The 13,894-nt window shown below is 46.7% G+C and overlaps 1 protein-coding gene across 2 annotated transcripts; it reads left to right on the top strand.

Annotated features, from left to right (window-relative positions):
* The first annotated feature begins 208 nt into the window (after positions 1 to 208).
* DIPK1C (divergent protein kinase domain 1C) lies at positions 209 to 13,403 on the top strand. 2 transcript variants are annotated; one of them, XR_008465108.1, is made up of 5 exons: positions 209 to 503; positions 5,833 to 6,510; positions 10,329 to 10,493; positions 11,200 to 11,818; positions 12,474 to 13,403. XR_008465108.1 is itself a non-coding variant. In XM_054193325.1 (4 exons), exons 1-4 carry the CDS (start codon positions 321 to 323, stop codon positions 11,413 to 11,415), a joined length of 1,242 nt encoding a protein of 413 aa, XP_054049300.1. In that variant the 5' UTR covers positions 209 to 320; the 3' UTR covers positions 11,416 to 13,403. The 2 variants fall into 2 exon arrangements, 1 of the variants encoding a protein (XP_054049300.1); XM_054193325.1 differs by having other exon boundaries at positions 11,200 to 13,403.
* The last annotated feature ends 491 nt before the right edge of the window (positions 13,404 to 13,894 follow it).

The raw sequence follows: 13,894 nt of genomic DNA, 5'->3' as shown, positions 1-13,894 counted from the left end.
AACTACGTGGCTTAAATTCAAAAAGGGGCGCTCCGGGCTCCGTAAGGGCAGAACCGGCCCGGGGAGGCGCGGGGGGAGCCCTCCGCAAGGGGGAGAGTCCCCACGCCCCGGGGCCCGGAGCGGCGGGGAGGGGGATGAGGGGGGCGGGGGGGGGACACGACAGGACGGCAGCAGCGGGGCGGGGGAAATTGGGCGATGGGCTCCGGCGGGGAGCGGGACAAGCCTGCGAGGGGGGAAACGCGGCGCCCCCGGCCGCCGCCGCCGCTCGCTCGGGGCCGCAGCGGCTGAAGAGTCCGCCCGAACCCGGGCCGGGCGCCACGATGAGGGGCATCCCGGGCTTGAAGCGGCTGCGGCTCAAAATCTGGCGGCGATGCACCCTGGTGCTCCTCCTCCTCTGGGCTGCCTGCTGGATGCTGGTGAGCGCCTTGCTCTTCCTCCTCCACAGGAGCGTCTTCTCCGAGCGCTGCACGGACGAGAAAAGCCGCCGCATCCTGGCGAGGCTGGTACGTGCCCCGGCGGGACAAGGGGCATCCCCCGGCAGGGGGACAGGGGGGAGTGTGTGGGGGGGTGTGCATCCCCGACAGGATAAAGCGCCGGGAGTCCGATGCGATGAGCCGAGCACCCGCTTTCGGCCGCCCCGCCGGGGCGCTCCTGCCCGGCTCCGTCCCGCCGGAGGTGCCGCATCACCGGCGGGGACACGGGGCCACCGGGCGGCGGGGGCGGGGGGGCGGCTGCTTCCCTCCTTCCTTCCTCCCTCCCTTCCCGGGGCAGGTGCAGGCAGCGGGCCGGGGTGCGGGTGCGCTTCCCGGGCGCTTTGAGAAGGGCAGCTCGGCATCCCGCACGCTGCGGAGCGGGACGAAACGTCCGTCCGGGTTTTTGTTTTGTTTTGTTCTGGTTTGTTTGTTTGTTTCGTTTTTGTTGTTGTTGTTGGGGGTTTTTTTTGTTGGTTTTTTTTTTGTTTTTGGTTTTGGTTTTTTTTTTAAGTAGCCGAAAAGGTGTTTGTACAAAAGTCGTTTTTTCAGAAGCCCCACACAGCTCGTAACGCCTCCTTTACGCCTAGCAGGGGCTGGCATTTAAGATGTAGTTACTCGACATTCAAGAAAGGATTTGCGAGTATTCATTAAAATCTCCCTTAAAAAAAAAAAAAAAAAAAAAAGCTGGTTTAGAATTGTGTAGAAAACACTTAGAAAAGAGGAGCAGCGTGGGTTAATGACTTCAGTTCAATTTTGTTTCTTAATTAAGGTATTTGTAGTGCCAAGGGAGGAATCCTAATGGAAATTAGATAATCTGTTACTGCAGCAAGCAAAACCTGATCATAGTTTTTCTGAATTCTGTGTAATGAAGGAAGAGGAACTATAGGCATTGGTCCTGACAGCGTGTTTTTAGTGGCAGTGGGATTCAGTTTCTTTACCCCAGCAGTCAGCTTGAAGTACAGCTGAGCTCGGGATTGCAGCTGAAGGGATGAATCCTGCCCTCTCCTTACGTGGCTGGGAAGAGCAGGGAGGCGAGGAGCTGCAAGGGGCCGCCGAGCTCAGGGAGGTCCAGGCCTTTGCCATCACACTTGCCCGTGAACTGATGGACACAGACTTGTTGCTGTTCTTCAGTTTGGAGAGCGTTAGGCATGTCTTCAAAAGCCCAGGCAGGGATAAGAATTCAGGCGCAAGCTTGGAAAGTTTTCTCCATCGCCGTGTGATAGCTCAGTTTTGGACCCTCCTTCCAGAGGAAGAGCAGCTGAGATTGCTGCGCTCATCTGTTTCCACAGGTGCGTCTTCAGTAGTATCGTTCAGCTGTGTAAGCAACAGTTTTCCCAGATGACGTTAGAAAGGAATTGTCCTTCTAAGTGGAACAATTAGAACATGAGCTCATCTTCCTCAGTCCTGAAACAAGTCTTTATACATCTTCTGAAGATGACATGAGTTTTGCAAGAACAGAAAATGCAACTGATCTATGAAACAAATAATCTGATAGCTTGAGTCTCACGCCTTTTATTAAGCAAAATTCGTCTTCCAAGAAAAACTATTTTACTAGTCACCTGTCGTATTTCCAGTGGGAGATAAGATGAGCTATTTTAAGCAAGTGGGTGAAAATTGCATGGTCATATACCCTTGCAAGTGGTATTTCTGAAGGTTTATTTCCTTCTGTTGAGTAAAATGTACGTCTGTGCAGCTGTGCACTGCACTGGGAAGGCTGAAGGAGCATTGGGGATTTTGCAGATACCAACTCTAACTCTCCAAAAACCCACTTACTCTTTCCTAACACGGGTCTCATCTTCATTTACACTGAACGCACTACATCACAGTGATCAATTTCTGTTTTCTCTGGATAAATTAAATAGGTTTGATGCCTTCCAAAACCTTGCTCAGTATTGCATTTACACGGGAGAAGTACTTGATATAAAGGCAGGACTCAGTCTCAGGCCAGACCTACACAAAAGTGATGGTGGTACTGTAAGTTATGTAAATTTATATAAATCCTGAGTGGGGTTTACATTAATTTAAACATTTACATTAATTTAAACACAGCTTTTTTAATTTCTCTTGAGAAGTGTACGAAGGATATTAAAAATTATGTAGCCAATTTTAAGCAGAAACAGATGAGCGAGTCCAAACCATGCTTGTGTTTGCATTTTTGTGTAGTAGAGCTGCTTTTCTGTAAGGCTTTTGGCTTAGTATCACTTTCATATTTTAGTTTGAAAAATCTGGCACTTGGTGGCATTCAAAGGGCACTCATTAGGTAAATTTAAAACTGTCTTATCGACAGATCTCAAAATGCAGTCATTAGGACAGGGATGGCAGCGTGGAGGACCACTTCTGGAAGATTTCTTTGGGGAATCAATTATTCTCTTTATCAGCAGTCATCATGATGATATAAAATATTGCACGGTAACGTTTGCAATTAGTGCAAAAGTTCCTGGGTTGGTAAATAAGAAAGAGGCCATCTTTTCATTGCAGGGTAATCCGAATCGCCTGGTCAAATGTTTCCACTTCCCCAAAATGTGTTTTAATACAGTAAAATGCAAGCTAGTGCACCGGGGAGCACAAGAGTACGAGCTATGCCTATAGGATGGAAGACTGTGTTGTAAAACCATATGACTTTGGAAAGGACACAGGGGTCAAATAATTGCTTCAACTTGAACTACCAGTGCAGTCTGTGCCTAAATGGCTGATATGATCGCCAAATGTCCCCAGAAAAGGAGCACTGGGGAAGGGCTGTTGGCTGTCTTTGTGGCACTGGACAACAGCATTCAGTTCTGTCTGTGCTGCTAAGGTCGGTGGAGGGAAAAATAGAGAGAGGAAACAGGGAGGGAATAAAAAGCACAAAAGTCATCTGAGGGCTGAAAAAATAACCATTGTAGTGCTGGGGAGCTAAGCTTGCTCAGTGTATTGTGTTTATGGAAAAACATAAAACACCAGAAGTTGTAATAACATGAGTTATGGAGGACGTGAAGGGTGCAGCCAGTCTTTGCTGGCCTTTTGGGTTGTAATGACAGGAAACCGAGGAGATTTTTAAAGCCCTTAAGCAACTCACAACTCCCTACATTCTGTGAGTAGAGCTCTTCCTGCTCCAGTCGTCTTTCACAGATCCTAGTTTGCAACACACTGTGCAAGTTCAGTGTAAGAACAATCCAACTCAGAGAGTGTCAGATACCACGTTAATAGACAAAGATTTATGGGTTCAAATGGAACAGCGGACAAGTCCTAAACAGCAGCCAGGTTCAAAAATGACTCATCTCCTATGTCTGGGAAATGTAAGTGAGACTATTTTTTCCACAACTACTTTTTCTCATTAATGCCATTAAGAATGACGTGATGGCAACACGAGAAAATAAGCTGCACGTTCACATGTTTGACTGCAGGTCTTCTGGGCATGTGTTCTTCTAGAAGCAAGGGCTCCACGTGTATGGACAGGACCCACTAAGAGTGAACTTGAGGGACCACAGTAAAATTGTCCACAGGGGAAGTATTCACCCATGTGGACCCAATTACAGGACTAGGTCCTGTATTCTCTCACTGTAGCAGAAGAAGAGTTAGGTTGTGGTCTTCTCAATAGGAGGGCAGTGATTTTAAATGTGATTATACTTATGCTCCAAACAAAACCCCCCAAATTCCTTCTGTTTGTAATCTTTCTAAAATTGCTCAGAGTTCCAGATGGAAAGAACTGCTAAACCACTTCCGTTGAGAAAAATTACATTTCCTACTTAAAAGGAGAAAATAAATTCGTCTTACATTCATAGGAGCGGATTTGCAAAAGCAAGGAGGTTGGCCTGCGTGCTCTGAAGGCTGTGGACAGCCCAGGGAGTCTGCCTGACCATCCCCTGCTGTGGCTGTGGAGGCAGATGTGTGTGTTTCACACGTGCACACCACCCTGGACTCGGGGGCAGGACATTCATGCCAGAGGTTGCCTACCTGACTCTCCTTGCTGGCACTGCATGTTCTCATTTGGAGTGTGAGAACATCAGGGTATACATAAATTTTATGCCTGTCTGAACTGCCCTCGGTGAGCTGTTTAGTCAATTTATCACCATCCCTGGATTTTGGACTTAATCCTCCACCCATTCCCCAGTGTGTTGTTTAAGGTTGGACTCTGAACGTTGCCTGGCATCCAGAACGTATTCCTCTGGTGCACACCTCAGAGACTGTCCGAAGAAAATACATCACTTGAATTTTATGATCGTATTTTCTGTGTGTGTAACAGCAAGTCATAAATGAGGTGGGGGTCAGGCTGCCGTTGCAAGTACTCCACATGCAGGGGGAGCTGCCAACTGGTTTGAATGAAGGTTCAAATGCCAGAAAGCAATGAAGAAGGCTGACGCTGTCAAGCCGCCTCCCAGGTGTTTGGCTTTCTACACCACCACAGTCTATTCCCCTTTCACCAGAGACCTCTGATCATCCCCTCTACTGATTCACCCAAAGGAGTCCCTGCAGCTGCACTTTTGAATGCCCGTAGGAATATATCGACTGCCTACACTTTTGGAAACGATGGTATGGAAACAATTATGGGTTGAAGGAAGGGCTGGTGAGGGAATCCTTGCAGTTCTTGTACGAATTTGCAGTGACCACGTGACTATCAAACAGTAGTTCCCATGTTTCCATGGGCTGATTTTTTTCCAGTTAAGAAAAAACAAAGTATTTAAGCAATTCATATTAAATATGTCACTTCTGATAATTACATATGAAAACTGGAAAAGTAATCTTGTCCTACAGCATTTACATATTTAAAAATTCCAAAAAGTTCTTGTCCCACGAGGCGTTGGGTGCAAACTCTGTGTTTCCTGGTAGTGCAGAAGGAGGTTCTTGCAGCTTCATTCAGGGCATGTTGAGTGCAAGTTTGAAACACTGTGGGCTGTGGAAGGTCCCAGCAATCCAGCTACCTATGGATTTTCCTGTAAGTTAAGTGGCGATGTCTCAGTTACGCTGCGCTGAACCTTCCAGAGAAGTCCTGAATTACACTGGAAGTTATCTCTTGTGCCTTAAAGTGTTGCAGCCCAGAATGTCACATAGCACAGCCACGTGTGTTCAAAGCTAGTCTCACTGAATTCATACGTGGCAAGAACTTTAGAGTAACAGGTCATCTAATCCATTTCCTTGCCCCAAAAAAGCCTGTCCTTTACCACCTCAAGAATCCCTGTTTTGAAGCAAGATTCCCCCTGGTAAAAGGTCTCTAGAGACTTCTGAAAAACCATTGAATAACGCGATGGCTGTAGGAGGTGTGTACTTGCGGTACAACCACTGCTGCAAGACTCTTGAGCTTAGGACTATTGCTGATTCTTTTTCTTCTAAGTGGTCCACAGGTGTATGGTCCTGCTATGAATATTCTGCTCTTTCACTCCAGTGTCTTGACTACAGCAGTGGAGCCCTGACTGGTGACCTCTGTGAAGACCTGTGTGTGGCACAGAAGCTGGTATACAAACACTGCCTTTACTATGACAGAGGTAAGAAGGTCATCCAGGCTGACTGGAGAGGCCAGCCCATCATCCTGAAATCCAAAAAGGAAATCTTCTCCAGCTACCAGCATCTCAGTATGCTAGAGGAGGTGGAAACACAGGATATTCCTGAAACGGAGCTTCTGCTGATGGTAGCCCTGGAGGTCAAAAATGTCCTGGGGCTAGAACTGTCTAACAATACCATGGGGCCCCTGTGGACAAGGAAAAAGGGACCACGTTGGAAAGCACAGGTGGCCAGCATGTGGTCCTTGCTCCAGCAGGAAGAATATATCTACTTCAGTTTGCTGCAGGACTTCAGCAAACACGTACTACGAATTATTGGCTCTTGTGGACACTTTTATGCTGTGGAGTATCTCACAGCTGGACATGCCTGGCACAAAACTCTTTTTCCCTTGGAAAACGTGGTCGGTCCCTCCCTTGCTGGCCACAGCAGCAGGGTGAGAGCCATCATTGACATTGCACTCAGCTTTCTGGACATGGTGCAGCATTTTGATAATGATTTCTCTCACCGACTTCACCTGTGTGACATCAAACCAGAAAACTTCGCTATCAGGCACGATCTCACGGTAAGCTGGGTCTTAGGGGTGGGGTGGCGTTGCGGCAATTTGAGGTCAAATTCTAGTCTGAAGGTCGCTGTGTAAAATTGACGCTTCCCTCCTTGTACAACTTTTGGCCACGTTTTTGCAAAACAAATGCATTTACGAGCGACAGGGGAGCTTCTCTGCTGCTTTTCCTCTTTGTAATATGTGCAGCCACTTTTCAGAGCGCTAAGTCCATCTACTTGTTTTGAGAATTGCTTTCTCAGTTCTGGTTTGTTTCACCTCCAAAAAGGCACCACCACCGAGAGAGTCCCTCGGATGTTCTGAGGGATGCCTCATGAAAGCAAGGAGATCTCAAAAGATGTAAATGAAGCTGTAATTTGAGTCACTGTAACTATTTCTGGTAGCGATGCTGAAAGGAAAAACTGAATTTGAAAGCTAAGGCTGAATTCTGTAGCCTGACACAAGGGGAACTCCCCCCATCCAAACACATCTTTGTGCTTTAGTCTTCAGCTTATCTGGTCTGGAAGTGATCCAAGGACAGTGACACGAAACTCCCTGGTACTTTTACTGTTTGACTTTTCTTTGTACAGCTGTAACTCAGACCTGAATAGCTGTGTGTGTTTCCTAAGTAGTGATGTAGCTCAGCACCAACTTGCCCAATGTATCTCCCATTCATTCTGCCAGCAGAAATCCCGCTGGATTCGGTGGGAATTGTGTGTAGGGACTGGAGGCACTGCGCAGTAAGTAAGTGTTTGAAGCAGGCTCACAATTTGCAGAGGCATCGGTGGAGTTTCTGCACTGAGTGAACATAAAGCATTTTCAGAGGCTTGAATCAGTGCTCGCTGAGTGCTAATGTAACCCTCACATCTTCAGAGTGCTAGACAAACATTGCCTAAACATATAGCCATTAAGACCAATTAGTGTGCTTCCCCTTCACCCTTCCTTTCCCTCCCACTGTTTATTCAGGTGCAATAGAGCAGCTGAACTGGGAACGGGTGAGGAGCTACAGCGAGATGCTGGAAAGCATACCAGTATTTAGGCGGTGAGGTAGGGCAGGGATTCCTCAAGGCAGGCTTTGCCTGCCTTTTTCAGTCAGTCACACTGACTGTGACTGCCGGTGGCTGGGCACACACCAGAGCATCTGTTTTACAGCCTACTTACAGGAAAAGAGATTTCATTTAGAGAAAGAGAAAGAATATTTCTTGAGTCTTTCCTTACGAGTCCTTTTGATGAGGCTTGCTTGTCTAGGACCCTCTCATGACTTCTGGGGTCCAAAGAGACAGCAATCACCTTCAGGTATAGGAAAGTACTCTAATTTAGTCTTTTCTAGGATAATTAATTTTAAAAAAAAGTGAGTTGCCGCTCACGCATGGCTTTCCCAGTTGTACAATACTGATACAACAGCCTGTTGGTACCATCTGTTACCGCCCCACTGGGCTGGGGGATGAGAGATACACACAGTCAGAAAGCTGCAGCGGGGGAACAGACAGAGCTTCTGATAGTGAAGAAGGAAGGAGAGTGAGAAGTAGAAACTCTAGGTGCTTTTATCAACCAGTTCTAGAACAGGGACACAGCAAGGTGGCCTCTTTTTTGTCCCTCATGTTTGCTTTAAGCAATTTTTTCACTTGCTTGTTTCTTGTCCTCTGCCTAGGATAATAACTAACACCCATAATAGTAGCGCTATTCCTCGTCTCAGACTGCTAATGCCCAAAGAAATGTGCCTGGAGTGCAATAGTTTCACTTTGAGGATTATTTTCAAATGGTGGGGATAAGCTTCCAGCCCTCACTCTGGCCTTGGCAGGCTGTTCCTGCAGCACAGAGAGGAGAGATCCCTGCCTGGTAGATCATCCAGGGGAATTTTAAGCTGCCATGGAGCTGCATAAGGGGCAGAGTTGGAAGGAGGTCTGGCTGAATATACAGTGCTCTGGGAGAGCTTCCTCTTTTACCAGCACCTCAGAGACAATTAGAAAGATTACAGCACCTTAAACATGACTTTAAATCAGGTCAGGAGCCAAGCTGGGTCCTTGCTACATTTCCTTCAGCACCTTCATCATCAATTACAATCATAACAACCCCCACCAAAATGTAGCTGTTTATAGGTGGAGCGTCACCCAGATCTATCTTCCCAGGGTCTGGCTGGATGCCCACACATTTTTGTAACAGATGAACTTCAGTGAAACCACCGAACCCTTTGGCAGCCGCATGTTTGGGATCCAGGGCTGTTTTTTCTTAGCGAGCAATTGATCAGATGATTGTCAAAGGTGCTTGGTGCTGGCAGAGACCCCACCAGGGAGCTGATGCAGTGGCCCTAGGACAGGGGGGAAGCCCTGCACCGCTTCTGCTGTCTCTTCTCCAAAGAAATGAGCAGCAAAACTGCAGAAAGCTTAAGGAAGTAAAGAAGAAAAGGAAAAAAAAAAAGTTGCCTGTCCAAACGTGTGAAATTCCTTAGGCTACGTCATCATTATCAAGCTCTCCAAGAAGCTTAAAAATACTTGAGTTTTTAAGCTATGCCTCATCTCTTTAAGACTTCTTCCCTGGGGAAAAAGGAGTAGAATAAAATGAAGATTAGACCATGTTCTTTCTTTTGCCTGTGGAAGGTTTATTTGGCCTTCTACCAGACCAGACATCTTTAGATCCTGGGGTTGATCCAGCCGCTGCTCCAGCCACACAGCTCAGCTTCCCCTCTTATTTGGGAGGTCAGATCTTAAAAACAGGACTATCCTTTGAGCCCAAGTAACTCTGCTTTGTCCAGTTCCCAGGCATTTCCCTCCATGAAAACGTGTGTCAGCTGCTGCAAGGGAGCGTCCCTGACCCCGACTGTCCAGTGTTAAGCGCAGCTTGGAACGTCCACTGGGTGCTGCATCCATGGCGCTGACGGCAGGCTGCCTTCACTGTGGTCACCCACAGCTTGTCGCACATCAGCCAGCTGCCAGCCCACTAGTGGCATCCTTTCTTTCCCTCTTTATTGCTGTGATTTTTTAGAGTGAGTATTCACGGGTGGAGTGGCGCTGGCAGAAACTGAGACTACAGCCCTCCGGTCCCAGAATGGTCTCAAACCTAGCACGGGCAGCAGCTCCGCAGACATCTTTGTGCTGCTTATTCACTTGTGTCAGGGTGAGAAAATGGATTGATCCCTTCAGTCCTTGCTTTTTCTGCTGAGACCACCTGCTGGCTGGACTCTGTTATGGAGCATATGTCTGGACAAGTGGAACAAGAACCATGCACAGTAAATGAGTCGAACCACGGCGAACAGGACCGGGCAAAGCCAGTCCTGACTTTTCAGCAACCTCAGGGATCTCTTTCTACAGCTGAACAGACGCAAACCCACTGAATGCAACGGCAGGTTTGCAGGGGCTGTAGCAGGTGCGGGTACTTCTGCCCATCCCACTGCTCCTCTCCACAATGATAAAGTCAGGGGTTCACTCTGAATGGTGAATTTGAAATTACACTGTCTGGGCTGTGGATAATTTGGCACCATAATGTAATTAAAAGGTGGAGGTGCTATCTGCATAAGCTGCAATAACAAGTAGATCAATCTTCAAGTTGGATTGTCGCGGTGTAAGGCAAATGAATCCAGTTGACCCCAGGGACACATATTGTCCACAGATAATTTTCCCTTTCCTGGTGTTGTAAGCATTAGCTGGTTTTGTTTAAGAAGTGGTATTCATAAAACTAGCGCAGCTCAGTTAAGCGAAATAAAGCCCTTTCATTGTGATCCCAGTTCCCCACTGGCAGATACTCTCAGCACAGCATTTCCAAAAGCAAGCAGCACAGGAATGCTTCCTCAGCCCTGTCCCACAGGCTGTGCCGTGCCAGATCTGATGGCTTGTTTTGATCTACAGGTGGTGGCCATTGATGTGGATATGGCCTTTTTTGAACCCAAAATGAGGGACATCCTCGAACAGAACTGCACACGAGATGAAGATTGTAATTTTTTTGATTGCTTTTCAAAATGCAACCTGAAAATCAGAAAATGTGGAGCACAGAGAGCCAATAACAACTTGCAAGTGAGTAGACACAGCTGCTTTATGCATCCATTTCTTTTAAAATCCCATCGACTATAAAATGCATGGTATGTACTAGCAGACTGTGAGATGAAGACAGTCGGGTTTTTAAACGTGGCCACGTAAGTGCCAGTTCCATTCGGAAATCCCACCTTAGAGCATGCAAACGGACCGTTGTATTCAGTAGTGTTTATCTGCCACGTTTTCATGTAGCTGTTAGCCCAGTGCCTCAGACAGGAGAGTGGAGGAACCAGGAGCAGGGGACTGTCATTACTGTCTCCACTGATGGCAAAGCTGTGGCTGTCCACCGGTAAGCAGTGGGGGGTTATGGCTGCGATTCTCCACTCTGCAGGTGTAGGATCTGGATGTAGTGGAGAGAGGAGTCTGGGCCCTGGGATGGGTGTCTTATGGCTCACCCTACTTGTGCTGGTGGGTGGTATTAATGCAGCGGAGAGGTGGCCTTTTGGCTGCTTCTCCCTCCCCCTCCCCCTCACCATTTGTTATGCAGAAGTGCAAGAGCAGTCTGAGAAGAAGCGGGGTTCTGCAGCTGGAGTATAGCCTTTGTGGATGCTCCTGTTCCATACCTTCCTCTTGGAATGGCTGGTGGCATTTTGGATTCAGGCGACATTTTGCTACAGCCCCAGAGGAGCAGCAGGGCATTAGTTGTAGCTCCTGAAAGACGAAAATCTGCTCTTTTCCCTTTCCTCAGGTAATTTGTGACAAAATATTCCGTCGCTGGTTTTCCCCACATCTCAGAGGACCGTTGGTTTCCTTCCCCCTGCAGCTGCAGCTGCAGAAGGCAGTGCAGGAGTGTGCCGAGCCGCGGCACGTGGACACTGCCGGGCACCAGAGGACTCTGAAATCTCTCTCCGAGTTATACCACCTGCTTCGGGTCACTCGGCGAGAACTGCAAAGGGCAGAGTAGACACAAAAGGCAGAACTGCAAAGGCCACGTCCCAGACACTGCTAAGGGAGGCTGTATGTGAGGCAGCCTGTGCTCGGCTTTCTCTCTCCCTCTCTCTCCTCCCTCCCACCCATTGTATTACATTCACAGCGCAGAGATTGTTTTTCCCCCATGCAAATGAAATTCATGGCTGCAGGTGCAGCACGTCCTGGTAATATCCTTTCAAGTGTAAAAATTGTTTCACATTTTACCTGGATTCTCTCCTTGCTTATTTTCCTGAGCGGGCGCCAGCCCTCTCCATCAGCATTCAGCACATCGTTTGCTCACCAAGAGCTGTAGTCACTGCTCAGATAGCATCTGTCGGAGTGCTGTGGTCAGGGTGAGGAGGCATTTACGTACGGATGGTGCTCTGAAGAAGAAAAGGGTAAATGCAGTAAAATTAATATCAGTAGTTAAAATAACAGGGGGGGTGGGTGCGGCTAAGTATGTGCATGGTGTTTGTTTTCGTTTCTCCGTAGAATGAGTTTTTTTTAAAAGTAGGGACAGAGTGTTCTGTGTGAAAAAAAAACCAACCTCAAATAGGGAAATGTATTGCCACATGAGCGAAGAGTTGTTTTTGTAGAAAGCAGTCCTTTCTGGTGTCCCCAAATGCATTTTCTTTGGTGTGTTGCATTACCTGTGCCATAGCTAACTTTCTGCAGAGAAATTATATGAAGGTACTTAGGACTTTTCTAGAGCAAAATAATTACACCCTTGTTGAGTTCCCATGTGGGTACTCATATTCTGCAGCTGAGAGGTATGAATAATGCCACTGAATTTTCCCATGTGAACAAGCCCTCAGGCACTTGAACATCAGAGCCCTTGATAAGAAGCACTCCTTTGCCAGAGAGCAGATTTACCCAGGAATGCCAACAATCTGTCCTTTGCACTGAAGAGAACAATATCCAGACACAGAGTTTTCCTACACGGTATTTTTTAATGAACAAAACGAAAATTTTCATAAGAATTCATTATCTTGTAATCAGTTACATGAATAAAGATGCCTAGATTAACTTAAAATCATTAACTTTGCTTTTCAGACGTGTGTAGCTGTGGCTGGAGAATCTTAACACGTGGGTTCAGAAGACATTGCATATATTTAGGCCGAATACTGGGCAATATACCCATCAGCTGGTTTTGAAATGAAGACATTAAAAACTCCACAAACAAAAAATAAACCAACACCCTGTGACAGCCCTCAGCTCAGAAGGACTCTTCAATATTAAGACTAACAATACTGGTTTGTGGAAGTGAGACACATAACAGCACTTAATCTTTTTCGTCTTTATATCCCTCAGCCTTATGACAGCCCTGAAGGCTGTGCGCACTAATTATACTTAAACTTCCAATTTCTGGAGTGATTCTTTAAAGTGATGTTAAAGACTGCCTGTGACTAGAAAAATGTGAGCTGCTTAGGAGACCTTGACAGTTATCCAAAACTAGCTCAAATTTTCAAACTAGTGCTAGTTTTTTTCTGTTTCTTGCCATAAACCACTGTAATTTTAAAAATCACCCAAGCCCTCAAGAAGCTCAAAGGGAGGGAAAGGTCGGCTGCCGTGCCTGAGGCTGTGCCGAAGACAAGCTGCTGCTAAACTAGAGCTACAGCTTAGGAGCTCCTGACTGGTAAAGTTGTGCTCAGTCCCCTCTTCTCCTCTAACCAGGGAGACAGACAATGTTTCAATGCTTTAAGATCATCCTTTGCAAAAGCAGGAAGGAAAATCAGAATAAGAAACCCAAATTCCAGAACAAGACCTGTTACAAAGTCGTGAAATTGATAGAGGAGAAAATAATTAAGGATAGAATCAGATTACGGTAAAGAGTTGGAGGCAGGTAAAGTATCAGAGTGAAGATGAGGAAAAAAGTGATGAAGGAGAAATAGCAAAAATGAAGTAAAAAATATGGCCCACTTTTTGAAAACTTGATTTATGATTGGATAAACTGTCATTTAGTCTGAGGAAGAAGAGACTGAAGAGAGGCACAGTAACATTCTTTAGAAACAGAAAGTGGCTGGTAACAAGAGAGTAGGAGCGAACTGCCCTGTCCAGATTTCCTTGGTGGATGTGACAAGCAATGAGCTTAAATTGTAGCAAGGAAAATTCAGGTTAGACATTTGTTACAGGCTTTCTAATAGTAAGGAACAGTGGAGCTATGGAATAGATCATTTGGGAAAACTTCAGACTTCATAAGTTGTGATTTTTGACTACAGGCAAGAGTGAGTGCCTGTCAGGAATGATGTACATGCAGTTATGTCGATGATCCTGCCTTGAGGTAGCCTTTTATCCCCAAGTCCTGTGATTTTGTTCTTACCAGCTTATGTCTGTGCTCTTGCCGCTCCCTCACAACAAAATCCACCCTTCCGAGACACAGAGATTGGTAACTCTCCTTTACTTTATATGTGCAAATCTGTGGGGTCCCTGGGGAGGGGAAGGCACAGAGATCTCCAATTGCGCAAATGATGCGG

Source organism: Rissa tridactyla, chromosome 2 (genome assembly GCF_028500815.1).
Source record: "Rissa tridactyla isolate bRisTri1 chromosome 2, bRisTri1.patW.cur.20221130, whole genome shotgun sequence".
Lineage (NCBI taxonomy): Eukaryota > Metazoa > Chordata > Aves > Charadriiformes > Laridae > Rissa > Rissa tridactyla.
The sequence above is the reverse complement of the archived record's forward strand: the minus strand, read 5'-3'. Positions and strand labels throughout refer to the sequence as shown.